Source organism: Podarcis tiliguerta, assembly GCF_965153285.1.
Source record: "Podarcis tiliguerta genome assembly, chromosome: 18".
Taxonomy (NCBI): Eukaryota; Metazoa; Chordata; class Lepidosauria; order Squamata; family Lacertidae; genus Podarcis; species Podarcis tiliguerta.
In genome coordinates, this window is record NC_139551.1 from 2,182,044 (window position 1) to 2,201,237 (window position 19,194).

The following is a 19,194-nucleotide window of genomic DNA, read 5'->3' on the forward strand; positions in this document are numbered from 1 at the left end:
TAATTTGCAACGCTGCCTAATAGAGGGACAGGGAGTTCTGGACTACAATTCCCATCATCCCTTGCTGACTGCTAGGGATGCTGGGAGTTGGAGTTCCAACGAACACAGGAGAAACATCTCCTTTTCCAAGCTCAGACTTACATGCTGCTGTACCGCCACCTAGTGGCTAAAGTGATCCACTGCTCTCCCCTCCCCAATATCAAACTTTCAGGGAAAGAGCCCCCCCCCATTTTATAATTATTAGTAGTTTGCATCATATATTTACACCTATTATTTCATGTTATAGCAAGAGACTAGATGATGAGTCTTTGTAAATTGTGTTTCTAAAGGGACTTTTGTCATTGCCAAATCCCAATGAGTTTGCATTATTAAGTTTCTAATGAATTAAAAAAAACCATTTTAAGCTAGAGCTTGATAAGCATTTCACTATTAATGTTGTTGTTTAGTTGTTTAGTCGTGTCCGACTCTTTGTGACCCCCTGGACCAGAGCACGCCAGGCACTCCTGTCTTCCACTGCCTCCCGCAGTTTGGTCAAACTCATATTTGTAGCTTCGAGAACTCTGTCCCACCATCTCGTCCTCCGCCGTCCCCTTCTCCTTGCGCCCTCCATCTTCCCCAGCATCAGGGTCTTTTCCAGGGAGTCTTCTCTTCTCCTGAGGTGGCCAAAGTCTTGGAGCCTCAGCTTCAGGATCTGTCCTTCCAGGGAGCACTCAGGGCTGATTTCCTTAAGAATGGAGAGGTTTGATCTTCTTGCAGTCCATGGGACTCTCAAGAGCTTGGGGGATTAGTAGCTAATAAAAGTTGGGGTCTTCTTTTGTTCGGGGCTTCCATCTTGTTCCACCTGGTGGCAGGTGGGAGTCCTGTTGCGACCGTCTTCAGTAAAGACCAAGCCGTCTGGCTGCTGTTTTGCTCTGGCATTCCTGGCTGGTATCCTTGTTTTTTGTCCAAGGGAGCCCTCAGATTTCTCCGTTAACACAGCTAGCAGGTGACAGCTGCTTCAACAGCTGGGAAGACAGATGTTGTCAATTCGGGGAACCCCCCCCCCCCAAAGAAAGCAAAGACTCTATATGGGCTCTTGAATACCCCATAAGGGAAAAGGGCATTTTTTTGTTTACAACACAGGCAAGCCGTCCCGTTTAAAACAACCCCAGAAGCCCCTTTTCCACTTCCGCACCGAGATGGAGTCCTCGGAAAATTAAATGAGTGACTTGCTGACCTCAATTGCTCTGCTGGCCCCGGGGGCAAACCTGAATTGCTAACAGCTGGATTCTGCAAAAGGGAAGGGAGGTTTGAATGCAAACTGTGGGGTGAAAGAGCTCCTAGGAAGCAGATCGGAGGAGGCAGCCGTAAGGGGCTCAGAACAACGACCCACCAGTTCCAATAAATTATTATTATTATTTATACCCCGCCCATCTGGCTGAGTTTCCCCAGTCACTCTGGGCGGCTCCCAATCGAGTGTTAAAAACAATACAGTGGTACCTCGGGTTAAGTACTTAATTCACTCCAGAGGTCCGTTCTTAACCTGAAACTGTTCTTAACCTGAAGCACCACTTTAGCTAATGGGGCCTCCCATTGCCGCCGGAGCACGATTTCTGTTCTCATCCTGAAGCAAAGTTCTTAACCCGAGGTACTATTTCTGGGTTAGCGGAGTCTGTAACCTGAAGCGTATGTAACCCGAGGTACCACTGTACAGCATTAAATGCAGGCAATCAGTACTGCCTGGATGAGTGGGTGGGTGGAGGGCAGTAAATAATAATATAATGATAATTTACCGTATTTTTGGCTCTATAAGACTGACCTTTTCCCTCCTAAAAAGTAAGGGGAAATGTGTGTGCGTCTTATGGAGCGAATGCAGGCTGCGCAGCTATCCCAGAAGCCAGAACAGCAAGAGGGATTGCTGCTTTCACTGCGCAGCGATCCCTCTTGCTGTTCTGGCTTCTGAGATTCAGAATATATTTTTTCTTGTTTTGCTCCTCCAAAAACTAGGTGCGTCTTATGGTCTGGTGCGTCTTATGGAGCGAAAAATACGGTATTATTTATACCCCGCCCATCTGGCTGGGATTCCCCATTCCTGACCAAAGACAATTTCCTTGGTCACTTATTCTGCTAGTTAGGCCTGCTAACTCTGCATATTCTATCTGTTTAAGTTGCCAATTCCGCTCCTTAGGGACCTCTCCCACCTGCCATTTTTGGGCTATAACAAAAATCCTAACCGCTGTACTTGCTATCGATGGGTCTATTCTGAGTACCGTGAAGCAATCGGTTGTCTCTGAAATGCCAGCTTCTAGGAGCATGGTGAGAACAGCTTCTGGGATGTAATCCACTGAGAGCAGTCAAATACAACATTCCTTGTTTTCCTAGAGTGGACATGCAAGGGGAGGTTTGGTCCAGCCAGTCGAAACTTCCTGTTTCCTCCTGGCTGGAGCATCCTTCCTTTGCATGTGACTAGAGGTGGCCATGGCCTTACCTGTCCAGGTAACAAAAGGACAAGTCATGCAGCACACCTCCCTCTTTTTGACTTCCTTCTTCGTTTGACCAGCTTTTAGCTAGGACCGCTCTGCTAGCTCTCAGCTAGCAGAAGCACTGGGTTCAAATCTCCCATATGGGGCAGATCCACATGTACATATTTGTAACTAAATCTGCCTTCAGGAATCCAACTGTGAACTGATGTAAGTAAAGTTCTTTTAATAAATAATAATAATTTATTATTTATACCCCGCCCATCTGGCTGGGCTTCCCCAGCCACTCTGGGAGGCTTCCAAAAAAACATTAAAATACTGTATTGACTTTGAAGAAGATTGTGGCGTCTTTATTCTTTTAAGAGGGATCAAGGGAATTTACCAGAAAAGTACAATTCAATCTGAGACAGACTGAATTGTACAATAGTGAGAGGCTCACACGAGCCTGCGACCAGCCATCTGCCGTGCATGTAAAAGGGGAATGTATTCCCCCATATGGGGTAGATCCACATGTACATACAGTGGTACCCCGCAAGACGAATGCCTCGGTAGACGAAAAATTCGCTAGACGAAAGGGTTTTTCGTTTTCTGAGGTGCTTCGCAAGACGGATTTTCCTAAGGGCTTGCTTCGCTAGACGAAACGGCCCTGCCTCTCGTGTCATGGCGACGGTCACTGCACGCACGCACGCTCGCTTCCCCGCTCCTCCGGCTCCCTCCCACCTTCCGGCTGACGGCTCCTCCGGCTCCCTCCCACCTCCCGGCTGACGGTTAGTGCCTCACGCCGCTGCACGCTCCCCTCAGAGAGCCGTTGCCGCCAGCGCCTCTCTCTCCCTGGAGTCGCGCTCCTGAGCCCCGCCGCCCTCCAGCAGCCGCGTCGCACGGTGGCCACAACGCACGGGTGAGTCTGAGGTACCAGCTGCGGCAGCTGTCCTGCTTCTCCCCGCCCCTCCCCACCGTTGTTAGTGTTTAAATGCAGTGGTGTTTCGCAAGACGAAGAAACTTGCGGAACGAATTAATTTCGTCTTGCGAGGCACCACTGTATTTGTAACTAAGTCTGGCTTCAGGGATCCATCTGTGAACTGAATGTGTGAGTAAACTTCTTTTATATACTTTACACAAGATTGTGTCGTGTCTATTCTTTTTAAGGGGGAGATAAGGAGACTTACCAGGAATCCAATATTAAGCGGCTTAAGTGAGCCTGCATCAAGCTATCTGCTGTGCATATCAAAGCAAGTAAATATCTGCTAAGTAAAGGAACTTGCTAGCCCAAGTTAGGAAGGATATTAATAAACAATATATCCTCTCCTGCCTCCCTGAACATTCCCACACAGCTCAGAGCCCGGGAGTTTCCCAGAAGTCTTTAGCTGTTCACTCCCAGAGGCAGGCTGATAGACCTTTGGTCTCGCCATTGCGCTGTTTTATTTATCAAGAGTCTGAGTGGTGTTCTTTCGTTTCGGTCGGATCCATTTATCCTTTTCCGGAACTCAAATTCCCCAGCCTCCGGACTTCCCTCTTCAATCCTCTGCAGAGAAGGCCCATTTCAATGCTCTTAAAAAGTGGAGACATCAGCCTGCCAACAAAGATCCGTATAGTTCAAGCTATGGTTTTCCCAGTACTGATGTATGGAAGTGAGAGCTGGACCATAAAGAAGGCTGATTGCCGAAGAATGGATGCTTTTGGATTATGGTGCTGGAGGAGACTCTTGAGAGTCCCATGGACTGCAAGAAGATCCAATCTCCCCATTCTGAAGGAAATCAGCCCTGAATGCTTACTGGAAGGACAGATCGTGAAGCTGAGGCTCCAATACTTTGGCCACCTCATGAGAAGAGGACTCCCTGGAAAAGACCCTGATGTTGGGAAAGATGGAGGGCACAAGGAGAAGGGGATGACAGAGGACGAGATGGTGGGACAGTGTTCTCGAAGCTACTAGCATGAATTTGACCAAACTGTGGGAGGCAGTGGAAGACAGGAGTGCCTGGCGTGCTCTGGTCCAGGGGGTCACCAAGAGGCCGACACGACTAAACGATTAAACAACAATAAACAACAGAGATGCTTAGTGCCATTTGGCTGGGCCGTCTGAGGTCACCAAATCAAATGCTCTGGAGATCATAGAATGCTCATAGAGATCATAGAATCAGAAAGGACCCTGAGATTCATCTAGGAATACTCAGCTGTCCCATACGGGGATCAAACCTGCAACCTTGGCGTTCTCAGCACCATGCTCTAACCAACCAACCTCTCTAGGCTGACATGTTCAACTCAGAGACGCGGGTAGCGCTGTGGTCTAAACCACTGAGCCTCTTGGGCTTGCCGATCGGAAGGTCAGCAGTTCGAATCCCCGCAATGACGGGGTGAGCTCCCGTTGCTCTGTCCCAGCTCCTGCCAACCTAGCAGTTTGAAAGCACGCCGGTGCAAGTAGATAAATAGGTACCCCTGTGGCGGGAAGGTATACGGTGTTTCGGTGCACTGCTCTGGTTCGCCAGAAGCGGCTTCGTCATGCTGGCCGCATGACTCAGAAAGCTGTCTGCAGACAATGAGCGCCGCAACCCCAGAGTCGCTTTTGACTGGACTTAACCATCCAGATGGGGGGCTTTTATCCATTTCCGCAGTCACCGCAATCAATCAATCAATCAGTCGCTGAACTGGGTTCCACACTGTCACAGAAACAAATGAACCGAAAAAGCCTAAAAAACAACAACACGCGAAATAAATAGCAAAAACAAAAGCGCCAAACTTAATCCGTTCCGGAAGTCCATTTGACTTCCGAAACGTTTGGAAACCTAAGGCGCGGTTTCTGATTGGTGCAGGCGCCCTGGAAATAGTAGCCGACAGCCGTGTCGGATGTTCGGCTTCCAGAAAAGCGTTCAAAAACCAGAACACTCACTTCCAGGTTTTCTGCGTTTGAGTACTAAGGCGTTTGAGAAATAAGGTATGTGATCAACCCAGCTGGGGTAGCTCAGTTGTTAGAGCAACAGACTTGTTAATCTCAGGGTTGCGGGTTCAGATTCTTGCATTGCAGGAAGTTGGACTACAGATGAACCTTGTTCTCCTCCCGATTCTATGAATCGGTCCTTTTATCCCATGCAGCGCTTTGTTTTCGCCGCGGCCTCGGCCATGCCAGGCAGCCAAAGTGAACAGGGCCACCCATGGAGACTTCTCCTGCGTATCCGTGATCTAAACTGGCAATTAGAACGCACCAACCTCCCCGCTCCTAGCAAATTGTTTGCTTTTGTGGCAGAAGGAGGTTGCCTTTGTTTCTATCACCCCCCCCCCAACCCGAAGGAGCCCAAGGAAGATTCGCAGCAGTTAACTTGCTTCACCAACCGAGCCCAGCCTTCCCTCTTGAAAGTGGCAATGTCTAGCCTCCATCTCCGATCAAGTCTACCTCGTGCGGTTTCGGCTCTCGGGTCAGAAAACAGTGAGGTGGTTACTTCGCCTTTTGCGAGCGGGCAGGTTGCATTTGGTGCTTATATACAGTTCTCGGCTCGGGCAAAACAGGTTCGGTAAGTTTTCGTGGCCTTCCCCAAAACCAACTGAACCTGTTGAACCAGAGGTGTTGTTGTTGTTTAGTCGTTTAGTCGTGTCCGCCTCTTCGTGACCCCCTGGACCAGAGCACGTCAGGCACTCCTGTCTTCCACTGCCTCCCACAGTTTGGTCAAACTCATGCTGGTAGCTTCGAGAACACTGTCCCACCATCTCGTCCTCTGTCATCCCCTTCTCCTTGTGCCCTCCATCTTTCCCAACATCAGGGTCTTTTCCAGGGAGTCTTCTCTTCTCCTGAGGTGGCCAAAGTCTTGGAGCCTCAGCTTCAGGATCTGTCCTTCCAGTGAGCACTCAGGGCTGGTTTCCTTCAGAATGGAGAGGTTGGATCTTCTTGCAGTCCATGGGACTCTCAAGAGTCTCCTCCAGCACCAGAATTCAAAAGCATCAATTCTTTGGCAATCAGCCTTCTTTATGGTCCAGCTTTCACTTCCATACATCACTACTGGGAAAACCAGAGCTTTTACTATATGGACCTTTGTTGGCAAAGTAACCAGTGGTGTAAGCATTGTCAAATGAGAGAGGTGGAAAAAGCTGTAAAAATACCATCTACAACCACTTTCGACTCTCTAAAACAATTGCATCTCTCCATCCTCTGTTTATACCCCTGTCTGTTTAAACCTGAGTATTACAACAGATCCACTCCAGATTACAACCATCACACCACCCATTTATTTTATTTTTCCAAATAACAAAAATAAACACACCTCTTCTCCATCTTTCCAACGAAACCTGCATTATAAATTGTTTTTGCGTTTGTTCTTAAAGTTGCAAATCGGATTCAAACTTGGGGGTTGGGGAGAGGAATTCTCAATCTAAACGTGCTATGGGGGGCGCAAATCTGAAAACAGGTTTTCTTATCAAAACACACACACAAACATTGTATACAAAAGTCCCCTTCAAACGAACGGAATGCGATTTCCTTGCCCTGGTGTTGCCATGCGATTGAACTCATTTCGGATCAGGGCCAAAGGATCAGAGTAGAGCCACTGTGGGGGTGTCGTTGAACTAATTTGGGTCCATTTATTTCAGTGGGTTTACTCTGAGTGGGAATTACCTGGAAATTCAGGAAAGCTAACAGCTAAAATAAGAGAATCTGATGATGATGATTTTTTTCTTTCCTTTTGGAATAATGAAAGCCATTTTTGGATTATCTGAAGGAATACTACAGCATGAAAAATACGCGAGCGGGTTTCGAACTACAGAAATAATTAAAAGATTGTTGTGTTGCGACTATGTTAAAAGAAAGAAATATAGTTGGGGTGCAGAAAGGGGGGATATTAGGAAAAACATTATGGAAAATGGGAGGGGAAGTCGACAATATAAGATGTATTGGCTATTTTGGAAATTTAATTTACATTTTTTTAAAAAAAGGAAATTCGCTGGAGACAATCTGTTGAATGTTGCGAGCTAATTCACTGTGTTACGGCTTTCAAAACTTAGGACCTGTCGTAAGAATTAACATCCCCCTATTAATTGCCCCTCCATCTTCAAATCTTCCAAGACAGAACGTGGAAATATAGATATTGTTAATTGTAGGTTGGCTTGGAAAGAAATCCCGAAACTCCAACAAGTTTGGAGCCTGCCCAGGAATATTTCAGACCAAGGTAGAAACCAGATTCTTTTAAGCCTTGCAGGTAATTTGACCGCACCACGCTGCCTTTACTTACCATCCACCAGGTCTTAGCTGCCATGTCGTAACACAACTGCCATTTCACAGCGCTCTCCCCGCTCTGCCCGGCCGCCCCAGCAGATCTTGGGAACTCCATGCCACTGGACAGAACCACAGCAAAATCCCCGTCCTGGGCGACCTTATCCCGACCAGAAGCGCCAGGATCTTGCAGTCAGCCTCAATCGCCGGTCAGCTCGCATTGGCATCCTTGGAAAATCAACTCCCAGACAACCCTGCTGATGGCAGCTTCGGTTTCGTTGAACCCCGAGAAAAGCAGAGCTGGAAAGAAAAAAACACAAAACCTTGCAGGAACAGAACCTGGTGCAATTTTCTCGAAAGCGGCACCGATTTGACGATTCTAGCTAATTTGTGTCTTTCGTAGGACGACTTTCTTTCCTTCCTTTTTTTAAAAAAGGAGAAGCAGGGCAGATTATATATATATTGGAAAAATCAAAGCGAAAAGCACATAGCATTGCAATGGACCTAGACCAAACTTGTAGCCGTGCCTTGGCATGTGGGTGGCCAAAAGTCTTCAAGCAAGAGGTTGCATCTCTGCGGGGGTGTAATAGTGTACTGTAAATGGTCGGTTCCTGGGAGCCTTTTCCTTCGCTCCCCCCACCCTCTCCCTCCCTCCCTCCCTGTTTATATTTGAATGAATAAGAGGGTAAGGAGATCGTGTCTGGTTGTAGAGGGGGAAGGTAGGTGTGTTCTGGAAAAAGGGCTGCAGCGGGCAGACAGAAGGATCTGCAAGCTTTCGGTTGGCCTTTGCTGGCAGAGGGGTGGGGATCTAGATCTGTTAAAGTAGTGGTTTTCAACCGGTGTCTTGTGGCACCCTGGGGTGCGTTGAATGATGGTCAGGGGTCCCGCAGGCAGCCCTGGCCTCCACCCCTCTTTCCTTCCTGGTGGGACAGTGTTCTCGAAGCTACCAGTCTCATGGACTGCAAGAAGATCAAACCTCTCCATTCTGAAGGAAAGCAGCCCTGAGTGCTCACTGGAAGGACAGATCGTGAAGCTGAGGCTCCAAGACTTTGGCCACCTCATGAGAAGAGAAGACTCCCTGGAAAAGACCCTGATGTTGGGAAAGATGGAGGGCACAAGGAGAAGGGGACGACAGAGGACGAGATGGTTGGACAGTGTTCTTGAAGCAACCAGCATGAGTTTGACCAAACTGCGGGAGGCAGTGGAAGACAGGAGGGCCTGCTGTGCTCTGGTCCAGGGGGTCACGAAAAGGTAGACACCACTAAACGACTAAACAACAAATCCCATGGAAGATAGAGCAAGCTTGTTTTCTCCTGGAGGGTAGGACTCGAACCCATGAGAGGAGATTGTTGAACTTTTTGGAGTGGGGATTCTGTCCCCAAAAGGCAGAGAGGGATACTCAAAGCTATAGCTTGTTTAGCTTAGACATGAATCTGACACTGGCCGCGGCAGAGCTCTTTGGGTACCCTCTGGTTCCTGTGCCCTTTACACGAGGTGGGAGGCAGTGACTCCCCCCCCCCCTTCTCCCAGCCACACTGTGTTATTTTCCTGCCCGTTGTAATTGCAGATAACCACACGGACCCTTCAATCTTCAGCCAACCTGGCAACAATTGTCCCGGGTCTTCAGAGACGCCTTGGGAAATCTGGAATAGAATAAGCTCATCGGCACCTCTTTCAAGATGGGGGGTGGGTGGGAGAACATCATCTTCTTCCTCCTCTTCTTCTTCTTCCCCCTCCTCCTCTTCTTCCTCTTCTTCTTCCTCTTCTTCTTTGGCATTCCTTCGTAGCCAAGTAAGATTGTCTTCCATAAACACGGTTTTAACAATCAGTCCGTAAGTGGCTGTGGAGGCCAATTCTGGATCCACACGTCCTTCCACAGTGGGGACATAGGTTTCCGGGCAGGAGTTGATCATGTTGAGAGTTTGCCAAGCGTGCCTTCCTCTTAGCACGTTTCTCCCTCTTGTCCCGAGTTTGAGTGTCTTCAAAGCCCAGGACACCTTTGGTAAAGGCTGTTCTCCAACTGGAGCACTCGCAGGCCAGTGTTTCCCAGTTGTCGGTGTTTATACTACATTTTTTAAAGATTTGCCTTGAGAGAGTCTTCAAACCTCTTTTGTTGACTACCAGCATTACGCTTTCCATTTTTGAGTTCGGAACAGAGGAGTTGCTTTGGAAGACGATCATCAGGCATCCTTAGGTGGAAGACCATTGTAATTTAGAGGACTTAGATCAGGGTCAGCAAACCTTTTCAGCAGGGGGCCAGTCCACTGTCCCTCAGACCTTGTGGGGACCAGACTATATTTTGGGGGGGGGGGGGATGAATGAAGAGACTGTATAAATTGAACTTAAGTTTAGTTTGTGTAAACTCACAGATTATTTGCATACGGTTGTTTAATTTTTGTTGATTCAAGAGTGTGTATATTATTTATGCCAGGGGTCAGCAAACTTTTTCAGCAGGGGGCCGGTCCCCTGTCCCTCAGACCTTGTGGGAGGCCGGACTATATTTTGGAAATAATAAAAAAATGAACGAATTCCTATGCCCTACAAATAACCCAGAGATGCATTTTAAATAAAAGCACACATTCTACTCACATAAAAACACGCTGATTCCCGAACCGTCCGTGGGCCGGATTGAGAAGGCAATTGGGCCGTATCCAGCCCCCAGGCCTTTGTTTCCCTACCTATGACATATCTCTTTCCCTTTACATCCCTGGTTTAAAGTTTGCCAATTGATGCTGGTATAACTTTTTCCCACACACCTGTGTCAGGAGTTTCCTGTGCTCTAGCTGCTGATTGTCTACTGGGGAGGGTAGCCAGGTGCCATGAATTGGGTTGGAGACTCTCAGCTGCTCTGCATTCCTGTTGAGTCACACCCGGTGTCCTGGGCTGATGATGAGTGACGCCTGCTAATCAGGTGCAGTCACTCAAGTCAATCAAAGTTGGCTATAAAAGCTGTAGGTTGAAGAAGTTCAGAGAACCTCTCCCATAGCTGTCAAGCGTCCCTTATTTGGCGGGACAGTCCCTTATCCCAGTGCCGGGGTCCTTTGCTGTCCCTTATTGATGATGTCCCTTAAATTTCCTGGGTTTCAAAGGAAGCAGCTCCTCTCCCTCCCTCCCTGCCGGACAGGGAGGAGGGAGGCTCCAACTGTGTTGCTTGGCTGCGTTGCTCACCCAATAAGGAGTCTAAGAATGACTGGGGGGTGGAGCTTGCATGCCTTGTGCCGATCTAATCGGCCGCGTTGCCTGGGGACTTGCCTTTGCTCAGCGCTTCCCAGCGGAGAGGTGATGGTGGTTTTCCTTGCTGCATCCCCTTTGCCGGGTTGCTGCGCTGTGGGAACCACCGCTTGAGGCTTCATTTGGCTGCTGGCTGGGCTTTCTACCTGTGCCCAGGAAATCCCTTATTTTGGCTGCTGGTCCCTTATTTTCTCCACAGGTTAAGGTACCAGTTGCTGTGAGACTGTCGGCTGAGGTCTCTCGCTGCTCTACCTAGAGCTCCAAGCAGCTGAAGGGGAGATTGTGTGTGACTTCTGTCCGGTATGCTATAATTTCCATTTTGTATGCCTGCTGCTATCTGTTAACCTTACGCGAGAAGCCAAGTTACAGGGAAGCAGGTAGAGGGCCTTCTCGGTGGTGGCACCCACCCTGTGGAACACCCTCCCACCAGATGTCAAAGAGAACAACAACTACCAGACTTTTAGAAGACATCTGAAGGCAGCCCTGTTTAGAGAAGCTTTTAATGTTTGATGCTTTACTGTATTTCAATATTTTGTTGGAGTGGCTGGGGAAGCCCAGCCAGATGGGTGGTGTATAAATAATAAATTATTATTATTATTTGTCCACTAGTGTGCATATTGTCTCCAGATCTGGAAAGAACTCTGCCCTTGGCAGAACAATTCCAAGGGCAGCCCCACGTAGAGCGAGTTACAGTAATCAAGCCTGGAGGTGACTGCCGCATGGACCACAGTGGCGAGATCAGGACGAGAGAGGTAAGGGACCAACTGCTTAGCATAGCGGAGAAAGTCAGGTAATTTATTTCCTTGACATCTGGTGGAAGGGCGTTCCACAGGGCGGGCGCCACCACCGAGAAGGCCCTCTGCCTGCTTCCCTGTAACCTCACTTCTCGCAGGGAGGGAACCGCCAGAAGGCCCTTGGCACTGGACTTCGGTGTCCGGGCTGGATGATGGGGGTGGAGATGCTCCTTCAGGTATACTGGGCCATTTAGGGCTTTAAAGGTCAGCACCAACACTTTGAATTGTGCTTGGAAATTGTGTATGCCTTTACTGCCCTGCCATAGGTCGAAGAGAGTTTTTGATACCCAGCCTGCTGAGATGGTTGGATTCTGGGCAGGGGAGGGAGGTGGGTCACTTGAGGGCATGTGAGCTGATGCAAGTTCCCCAAATTAGGGTCACAGGGTGGTAAACAGGTAAAAGGTAAACAGGTAGAATCATAGAATCATAGAGTTGGAAGAGACCACAAGGGCCATCGAGTCCAACCCCCTGCCAAGCAGGAAACATCATCAGAGCACTCCTGACATATGGTTGCCAAGCCTCTGCTTAAAGACCTCCAAAGAAGGAGACTCCACCACACTCCTTGGCAGCAAATTCCACTGTCGAACAGCTCTTACTGTCAGGAAGTTCTTCCTCATGTTTAGGTGGAATCTTCTTTCTTGTAGTTTGGATCCATTGCTCCGTGTCCGCTTCTCTGGAGCAGCAGAAAACAACCTTTCTCCCTCCTCTAGGTGACATCCTTTTATATATTTGAACATGGCTATCATATCACCCCTTAACCTCCTCTTCTCCAGGCTAAACATGCCCAGCTCCCTTAGCCGTTCCTCATAAGGCATCGTTTCCAGGCCTTTGACCATTTTGGTTGCCCTCCTCTGGACACATTCCAGTTTGTCAGTGTCCTTCTTGAACTGTGGTGCCCAGGTAAAAGGACCCCTGGACTGTTAAGTCCAGCCAAAGGCGACTATGGGGTTGTGGCTCTCATTTCGCTTTCAGGCCGAGGGAGCCGGCGTTTGTCCACAGACAGCTTCCCGGGTCATGTGGCCAGCAGGACTGAACCGCTTCTGGCGCACGATGGAAACCAGTGCATGGAAACACCATTTCCTGCTGCAGTGGTACCTATTTATCTACTTGCGCTGGCGTGCTTTCAAACTGCTAGGTTCGAAGCCACCAGGCTTCCCCATATCTGTTGTCCGGGATAAGAGGGTGTTAGAGCTCATCTGATTAGAGTGCGGTGCCGATAACGCCAAGGTTGCAGGTCCCAGCATTGCAAAAAGTTGGACCACATGAACCTCACATGAACCTTCACACTCTGATTCTATGGCCAGATGGGTCTCCTGAAAGCCCTTTGTCCAGGACAGTGGCATAGCGTGGGGGGTGCAGGGAGGGCCGGCCGCACCGGGCGCAACATCTGGGGGGGGGGCGCTCGCACTCGCAGCTCTCTGCCCCCTGCTAAAATCCACGGGTTAGGGGGCACAAATTACTTGCCTTGCCCCGGGTGCTGACAACCCACGCTACGCCACTGGTCCAGTATCATGAATCAGAAACTGTTTCACTCATCTTACCATTGGGACACGTGCTTGACCGTTGTAGGGGGCAAAAGTGGGTCTCTTTCAGCCTCGCCCAAATGAAGGGCTTCCTCCTTACGTAACTCTGAGTGGCAAAATTTCGGAAGCGTGTGGAGATCTGCCTGGTTAACGTAGAGGCGTTTCGGCAGCGTAACTGCGGCCTCTTATAACGGGTGCCTTTAAGATGTGAAATCTCAGCTCGGATCAGGTGGTCCATTATAAATCCGCCTCCTTTTTTTTTTTTTTGGTCTTCCTCTCCCCCCCCCCTCCTCTTTCTCTCTTTCATCACCCTGACGTCAGGAGCTGTCCAAAGGCCTTGGTGCTGAAATAAAATGGCTGGCTGCTAGAGAAACCCAAGCAAGGTGGAACAATTCCAGAAGTATGCAATTTCCCAGAAGGCGACGACAACGCGCAGCCTCTCCCAACCCAGGTCCGAGCTGAGAGCCAAATCTGAAAAGCCAGCCTCGCCGAAGGGAAGGGATAAAAAAAAATTTCGAGAGAGGGAGAAATTAAGAAAGGACCATGTCTTTGCTTTGTGTTGGAGGTAAGGTGTCTTTTTTAAAAAAACCCAAATCAGAGTCTATTCCCATTTCATCTCTCCAAATAATTATTTCATATATGGGTTTCAATGTCGGTGTGATCCGGATTAGAAATTAGATTCTCGTGCCTCTGCGAAAACGAAGGCGGGGGGTGCGATTTGACAGCAAAAAGATGGGGCGGTTGGTGGGGGGTTTTTTTTGGGGGGGGGGAGATGTATTTTTCTGGTGTGGTGCGGTGCGTATTCTGCTGTCGTATCCAGGGATATTTGTCTCTTGTGTGGAGGGATATATAGCGATGCGTTTTGCGGTTACGGACGCTCCTCGGTGTGTCGGTGGAAGAGGGAAACCTCGTCTCTTGGGCATATTTAAAAGGCAGGCATTTTTCATGAATGGGAGGTGTGTGTGGCGGAGCCGAGGGTGTGGTACATCTCTGTGTGTGTGTGGCTGAGAGATGCGCTCCTCCGACTCGGACAATCTCCTCGCTTCGGTTTTACGAGGAAAGCTTAGCTGAAAAAGGATCAAGGCTAATTCTCTCATTTTCCTTCCATTTCATCCCTCCAGATCCCCCCCTCTGATAATTGAGGCGCCGAATTAATCCTCCCCCTACTGGCGTGGGGGAAGGTGTGAATTTCGCACCTATCCCACACGTTCCCGTTATTGCCATTTAAATGGAAATATCGGAGATCCGGGGTCGGTCGCTTGCACCCCCCCCCCCCCGCTAATTTTCAACGTTTTCCCTTTTCTCCCTTGCGCGCGTAAAAGGCAGTGCGGTTAAAAAGGATTTTAAAAAGCTCCCGTATTTCTGTGCATGCCTACACCTGGGAAGGTTTTTAAAAAATATTTATGTACGGCCAAAGGGGCTGCGTCCGATCCTGGCTGTTGTGGATCAGAGCCATTGGAGAGCTGCTAACTAGGTTGTGTTCAGAGTAGGCCCGCTGAAATGGATACGACTAAGGAAGATCCATGCCCATGGATGGGTCTACTCTGAAACTGGCTGGCGTTGGCGGGTCTTCGCTGAGTCGCATTTAGCTGGATCTCTACCCATCCGGAGCAAGGCTGTGGATCTGGGGCTAGGCAGTGCTAGTCAGCTGCTGGGAGTCAGTGTTGGAAATACGGAGCTAGATGGACTCAGCGTAAGGGAAGCGTCCCGCGATCCTGTATCTATATTGAGAAGTTCTTGTTCTTAATCTGGTTTTTTGGGTTTGTTTTTTTAAAGTTCTGTGAAACACGGATGGGGAACATCTGCCACCCCCACCCCGCCGTGGTTGTTAAACTATATCTCCCAGCAACCAGCATGGTCAACGGAGCAGCTCTGTTGGTTAGAGCGTGGTGCTGATAAAAGCCAAAGTTGCAGGTTCGATTCCTTGAATGAGACAGCTGCATTGCAGAGAATTGGAATAGATGACCCTTAGGGGTGTGTGTGGAGGTCTCCCCCGACCCCTTTCCATTCTCCCATTGGTTCCCACATAAATAATAATAATAATAATAATAATAATAATAATAATAATAATAATAATATAATAATAATAATAATAATAATATATATTATTTATACCGCCCCCGCCTTTCTGGCTGGGTTTCCCCAGCCACTCTGGGCGGCTCCCAACAGAATATTAAAAGCACAATAAAACACCAAACATTAAAAACTTCCCTTAATAGTAATAATAATTTATTATTTATACCCCACCCATCTGGCTGAGTTTCCCCAGCCACTCTGGGCGGCTTCCAATCAAGTGTTAAAAACAATAAATATTAAAAACTTCCCTAAACAGGGCTGCCTTCAGATGTTTTCTAAAAGTCAGGTAGATGTTTATTTCCTTGACATCTGATGGAGGGCGTTGCACAGGGCGGGCGCCACCACCGAGAAGGCCCTCTGCCTGGTTCCCTGTAACCTCGCTTCTCACATTATTATTCTATTCCACAATAATTTTACTGTTTACACCCCCAATTAATCTGCCTGGGTCGTCCCAGCCACTCCAATAGATTCGTATATGTAATAACAAAACATTAGAAGACATCTGAAGGCAGTCCTGTTTAGGGAAGCTTTTAATGTTTGATGCATTACTGTATTTTAATTCGTTGAAAGCCGCCCAGAGTGGCTGGGGAAGCCCAGACAGATGGGCGGGGTATAAAAAAATTACTATTATTAATATTAAACATTTTAAAAGTTGCCTATACAGGGCTGTCTTCGGAGGGCTCTGGGGGGTGGGGTTGGATAACTCCATACCCTCCAACATTTCCCTAATGAAAATAGGGACGTCCTTAAGGAAAAGCTGGTTCAAATCAGGAACCGGAACGGTTTCTGTAAATCCTGGGAAACGGGGGCACTTAAAGGGCCTGCAAAGCTGTGTATCTCCCATTCGGCTGAAAGCTTTGTAGCTCTATAGGAAATACTATCACAGGATGTGGTGTGTGAGTGTATTTTAAGTTGCAGCTCATTTAGAATCATAGAATCATAGAATCCTAGAGTTGGAAGAGACCACAAGGGCCATCGAGTCCAACCCCCTGCCAAGCAGGAAACACCATCAGAGCACTCCTGACATATGGTTGTCAAGCCTCTGCTTAAAGACCTCCAAAGAAGGAGACTCCACCACACTCCTGGGCAGCAAATTCCACTGTCAAACAGCTCTTACTGTCAGGAAGTTCTTCCTAGTGTTTAGGTGGAATCTTCTTTCTTGTAGTTTGGATCCATTGCTCCGTGTCCGCTTTTCTGGAGCAGCAGAAAACAACCTTTCTCCCTCCTCTAGGTGACATCCTTTTATATATTTGAACATGGCTATCATCTCACCCCTTAACCTCCTCTTCTCCAGGCTAAACATGCCCAGCTCCCTTAGCCGTTCCTCATAAGGCATCGTTTCCAGGCCTTTGACCATTTTGGTTGCCCTCCTCTGGACACGTTCCAGTTTGTCAGCGTCCTTCTTGAACTGTGGTGCCCAGAACTGGACACAGTGCTCCAGGTGAGGTCTGACCAGAGCAGAATACAGTGGCACTATAACTTCCCTTGATTTAAAAGAAGGAAGAATTCTGGAAGAGTAATGAAATTCCCTCTATACAGGATTGGATTCAAAAGCTGACGGAAAATGCAGAATTAGATGGTTTATCAGAAAAAAATAAAGGGGGGGGAATCAAAACAGCGATTTGTTTCAAAATCAGACGTTTTCAAAGAATATTTAGAATATAAATATAGTAGTTTAAACTCAGTTGCCGCATTCGAGGAACTTCAGTAATAGTTGCAAGGCAGATATAAGAAGATATATTAAGAAAAAGTTTAATTATGATAAAAGTGTGTTATATGAAATCGAAAAATGGAATAGACAGGAAGTTGGGTCTTGAGTGTTAAGACCAATTTATGTCTTATTAAGAAAATTCTGTGTCTATTATTGTTCCTGTGTGTAATTTGGTATTTGTGTTTTTTTGTTTTTTTCTTGTATTGCTGTATCAATTAAAAAAAAAAGAATTCGCCGCTCCTCTGTTGATTTGCTTAGATCACCCTTGCCCTGCCCAAACGGCTTCATTCACAAAAAAAGCAACGGGCCTTTCTTTGGGGTTTGGCTGCCGAAACTGCGAGCACAGCTACTAGTGCCAGTCTGCTTGGGGAAACTGGCAAGGAGAGGAACCAGAAGGAGGCAGAGACGTCTGATTGGGTTGCAGGCTGCAAACTGGGGCGTAGGAAGGAAGGAGGGGGGGTGCGGTCCTAAGGGACAGGAGTCCTAAGGGACGTTCTCCCAGAAATCTCATCGCTTGAGGGTTTGTAGAAGCTGGTGAGGACCGAGTCTGCAAAAAAAGAAAGGGGGAAAAAAGGTTAATGGTAGTCATCGGCACAAATCTATAAATCAGAGGTGTCCGATGGGGCCAGGCTTGTCAGCCATTCTGGAGACATGTGCTTTCTGGGAACCGTTTATGAATGAATGTCCTTACGGAAGGCTCCTTCTAGAGATTTGGCAGCGGTGGTGATGTAGTCAGTTGCGGCTGTTTCAACGGCCCTCAATTGGTGGAGCCAAGGGTTCGCAGCAGAAAACAAGCTTGCCCCGTCTTCCATGAGACAGCCGTTCAGAAGTTGGAGAATGACCATCGCGTCTCCGCTTTTGCAGGCTAAGCATACCCAGTTCCCTCAAAATGTCAGAGTTGTTTCCAATAGAACCAGGAACTGTGTGTTAGAGTATCCCTCTTTGCCTTTTTGGGACAGAATCCCCCCTCCAATCTCCTCTCATGGGTTCGAGTCCTACCCTCCAGGAGAAAATAAGCTTGCTCCATCTTCCATAGGATTCGTTGTTTAGTTGTGTCCAACTCTTCGTGACCCCCTGGACCAGAGCACGCCAGGCACTCCTGTCTTCCACTGCCTCCCGCAATTTGGTCAAACTCATGTTAGTAGCTTTGAGAACACTGTCCCACCATCTCATCCTCCGTCGTCCCCTTCTCCTTGTGCCCTCCATCTTTCCCAGCATCAGGGTCTTTTCCAGGGAGTCTTCTCTTCTCATGAGGTGGCCAAAGTCTTGGAGCCTCAGCTTCAGGATCTGTCCTTCCAGTGAGCACTCGGGGCTGATCTCCTTCCGAATGGAGAGGTTTGATCTTCTTGCAGTCCATGGGACTCTCCAGAGTCTCCTCCAGCACCAGAATTCAAAAGCATCAGTTCTTCGGCGATCAGCCTTCTTGATGGTCCAGCTCTCACTTCCGTACATCACTACTGGGAAAACCAGAGCTTTAACTATACGGACCTTTGTTGGCAAGGTGACGTCTCTGCTTTTTACTTCCATGGGATGGCCCTTGAGATACTGGAAGATGGCTCTCCTATCTCCTCTCAGTCGCTTTTCCAGCCTGAACATACCCAGCTCCTTCAACCATTCCTCATCAGGCTTGGCTGCCAGGCCCTTGATCATCGCCTAATATGAATTTGACCAAACTGCAGGAGGCAGTGGAAGACAGGAGTGCCTGGCATGCTCTGGTCCAGGGGGTCACGAAGAGTCAGATACGACTAAATGACTAAACATTCTGCATGGACTGGTTGCATGGCCACATGTGCAGATGGCTTGAGATACCTATGAGGTCCATCAATTACCATATAGCATATATTCAACACACACACAAAAACAGCGACAATTGTTGACAAAGGACAGCTTGACATAGAAAGGCCCCATTACCTTCAGTAGCTTAGGACCTCATCAAACCTAAATCCAGCCCTGTCCACGTGTGTTTGAACCTTGTTGCAACAACAAAGGTCTACTGACCGCTGATTTGCTTCTTTACTTGGCTGGAGATTCCTAATTTTGCTGGCAAGGAGAGTGGCAAACCCGACAAGCTGGACAGTGGAGTAAACCCGTGCCCAGGATTTTCCCGTAACATCTGGATTATCAGTGCCCCTACTCTGGGTGTTCGTCTCCTAAGAGGAGGGTGTTGGATTGGGGTCTATGCTCTCTTCCTTCCACTGCCTCCGAAACG

The 19,194-nt window shown here is 48.2% G+C and overlaps 1 protein-coding gene across 1 annotated transcript in view; it reads left to right on the plus strand.

The window, feature by feature from the left end:
- The first annotated feature begins 13,502 nt into the window (after positions 1-13,502).
- Positions 13,503-19,194, plus strand: part of LOC310668307 (protein unc-13 homolog A) — a 115,823-nt gene continuing 110,131 nt past the window's right edge. The window contains exon 1 of the mRNA XM_083421392.1: positions 13,503-13,763. Within this exon, the coding sequence (XP_083277518.1) occupies positions 13,742-13,763 (22 nt within the window). The 5' untranslated portion in view covers positions 13,503-13,741. The remainder of the gene's footprint in view (positions 13,764-19,194) is intronic.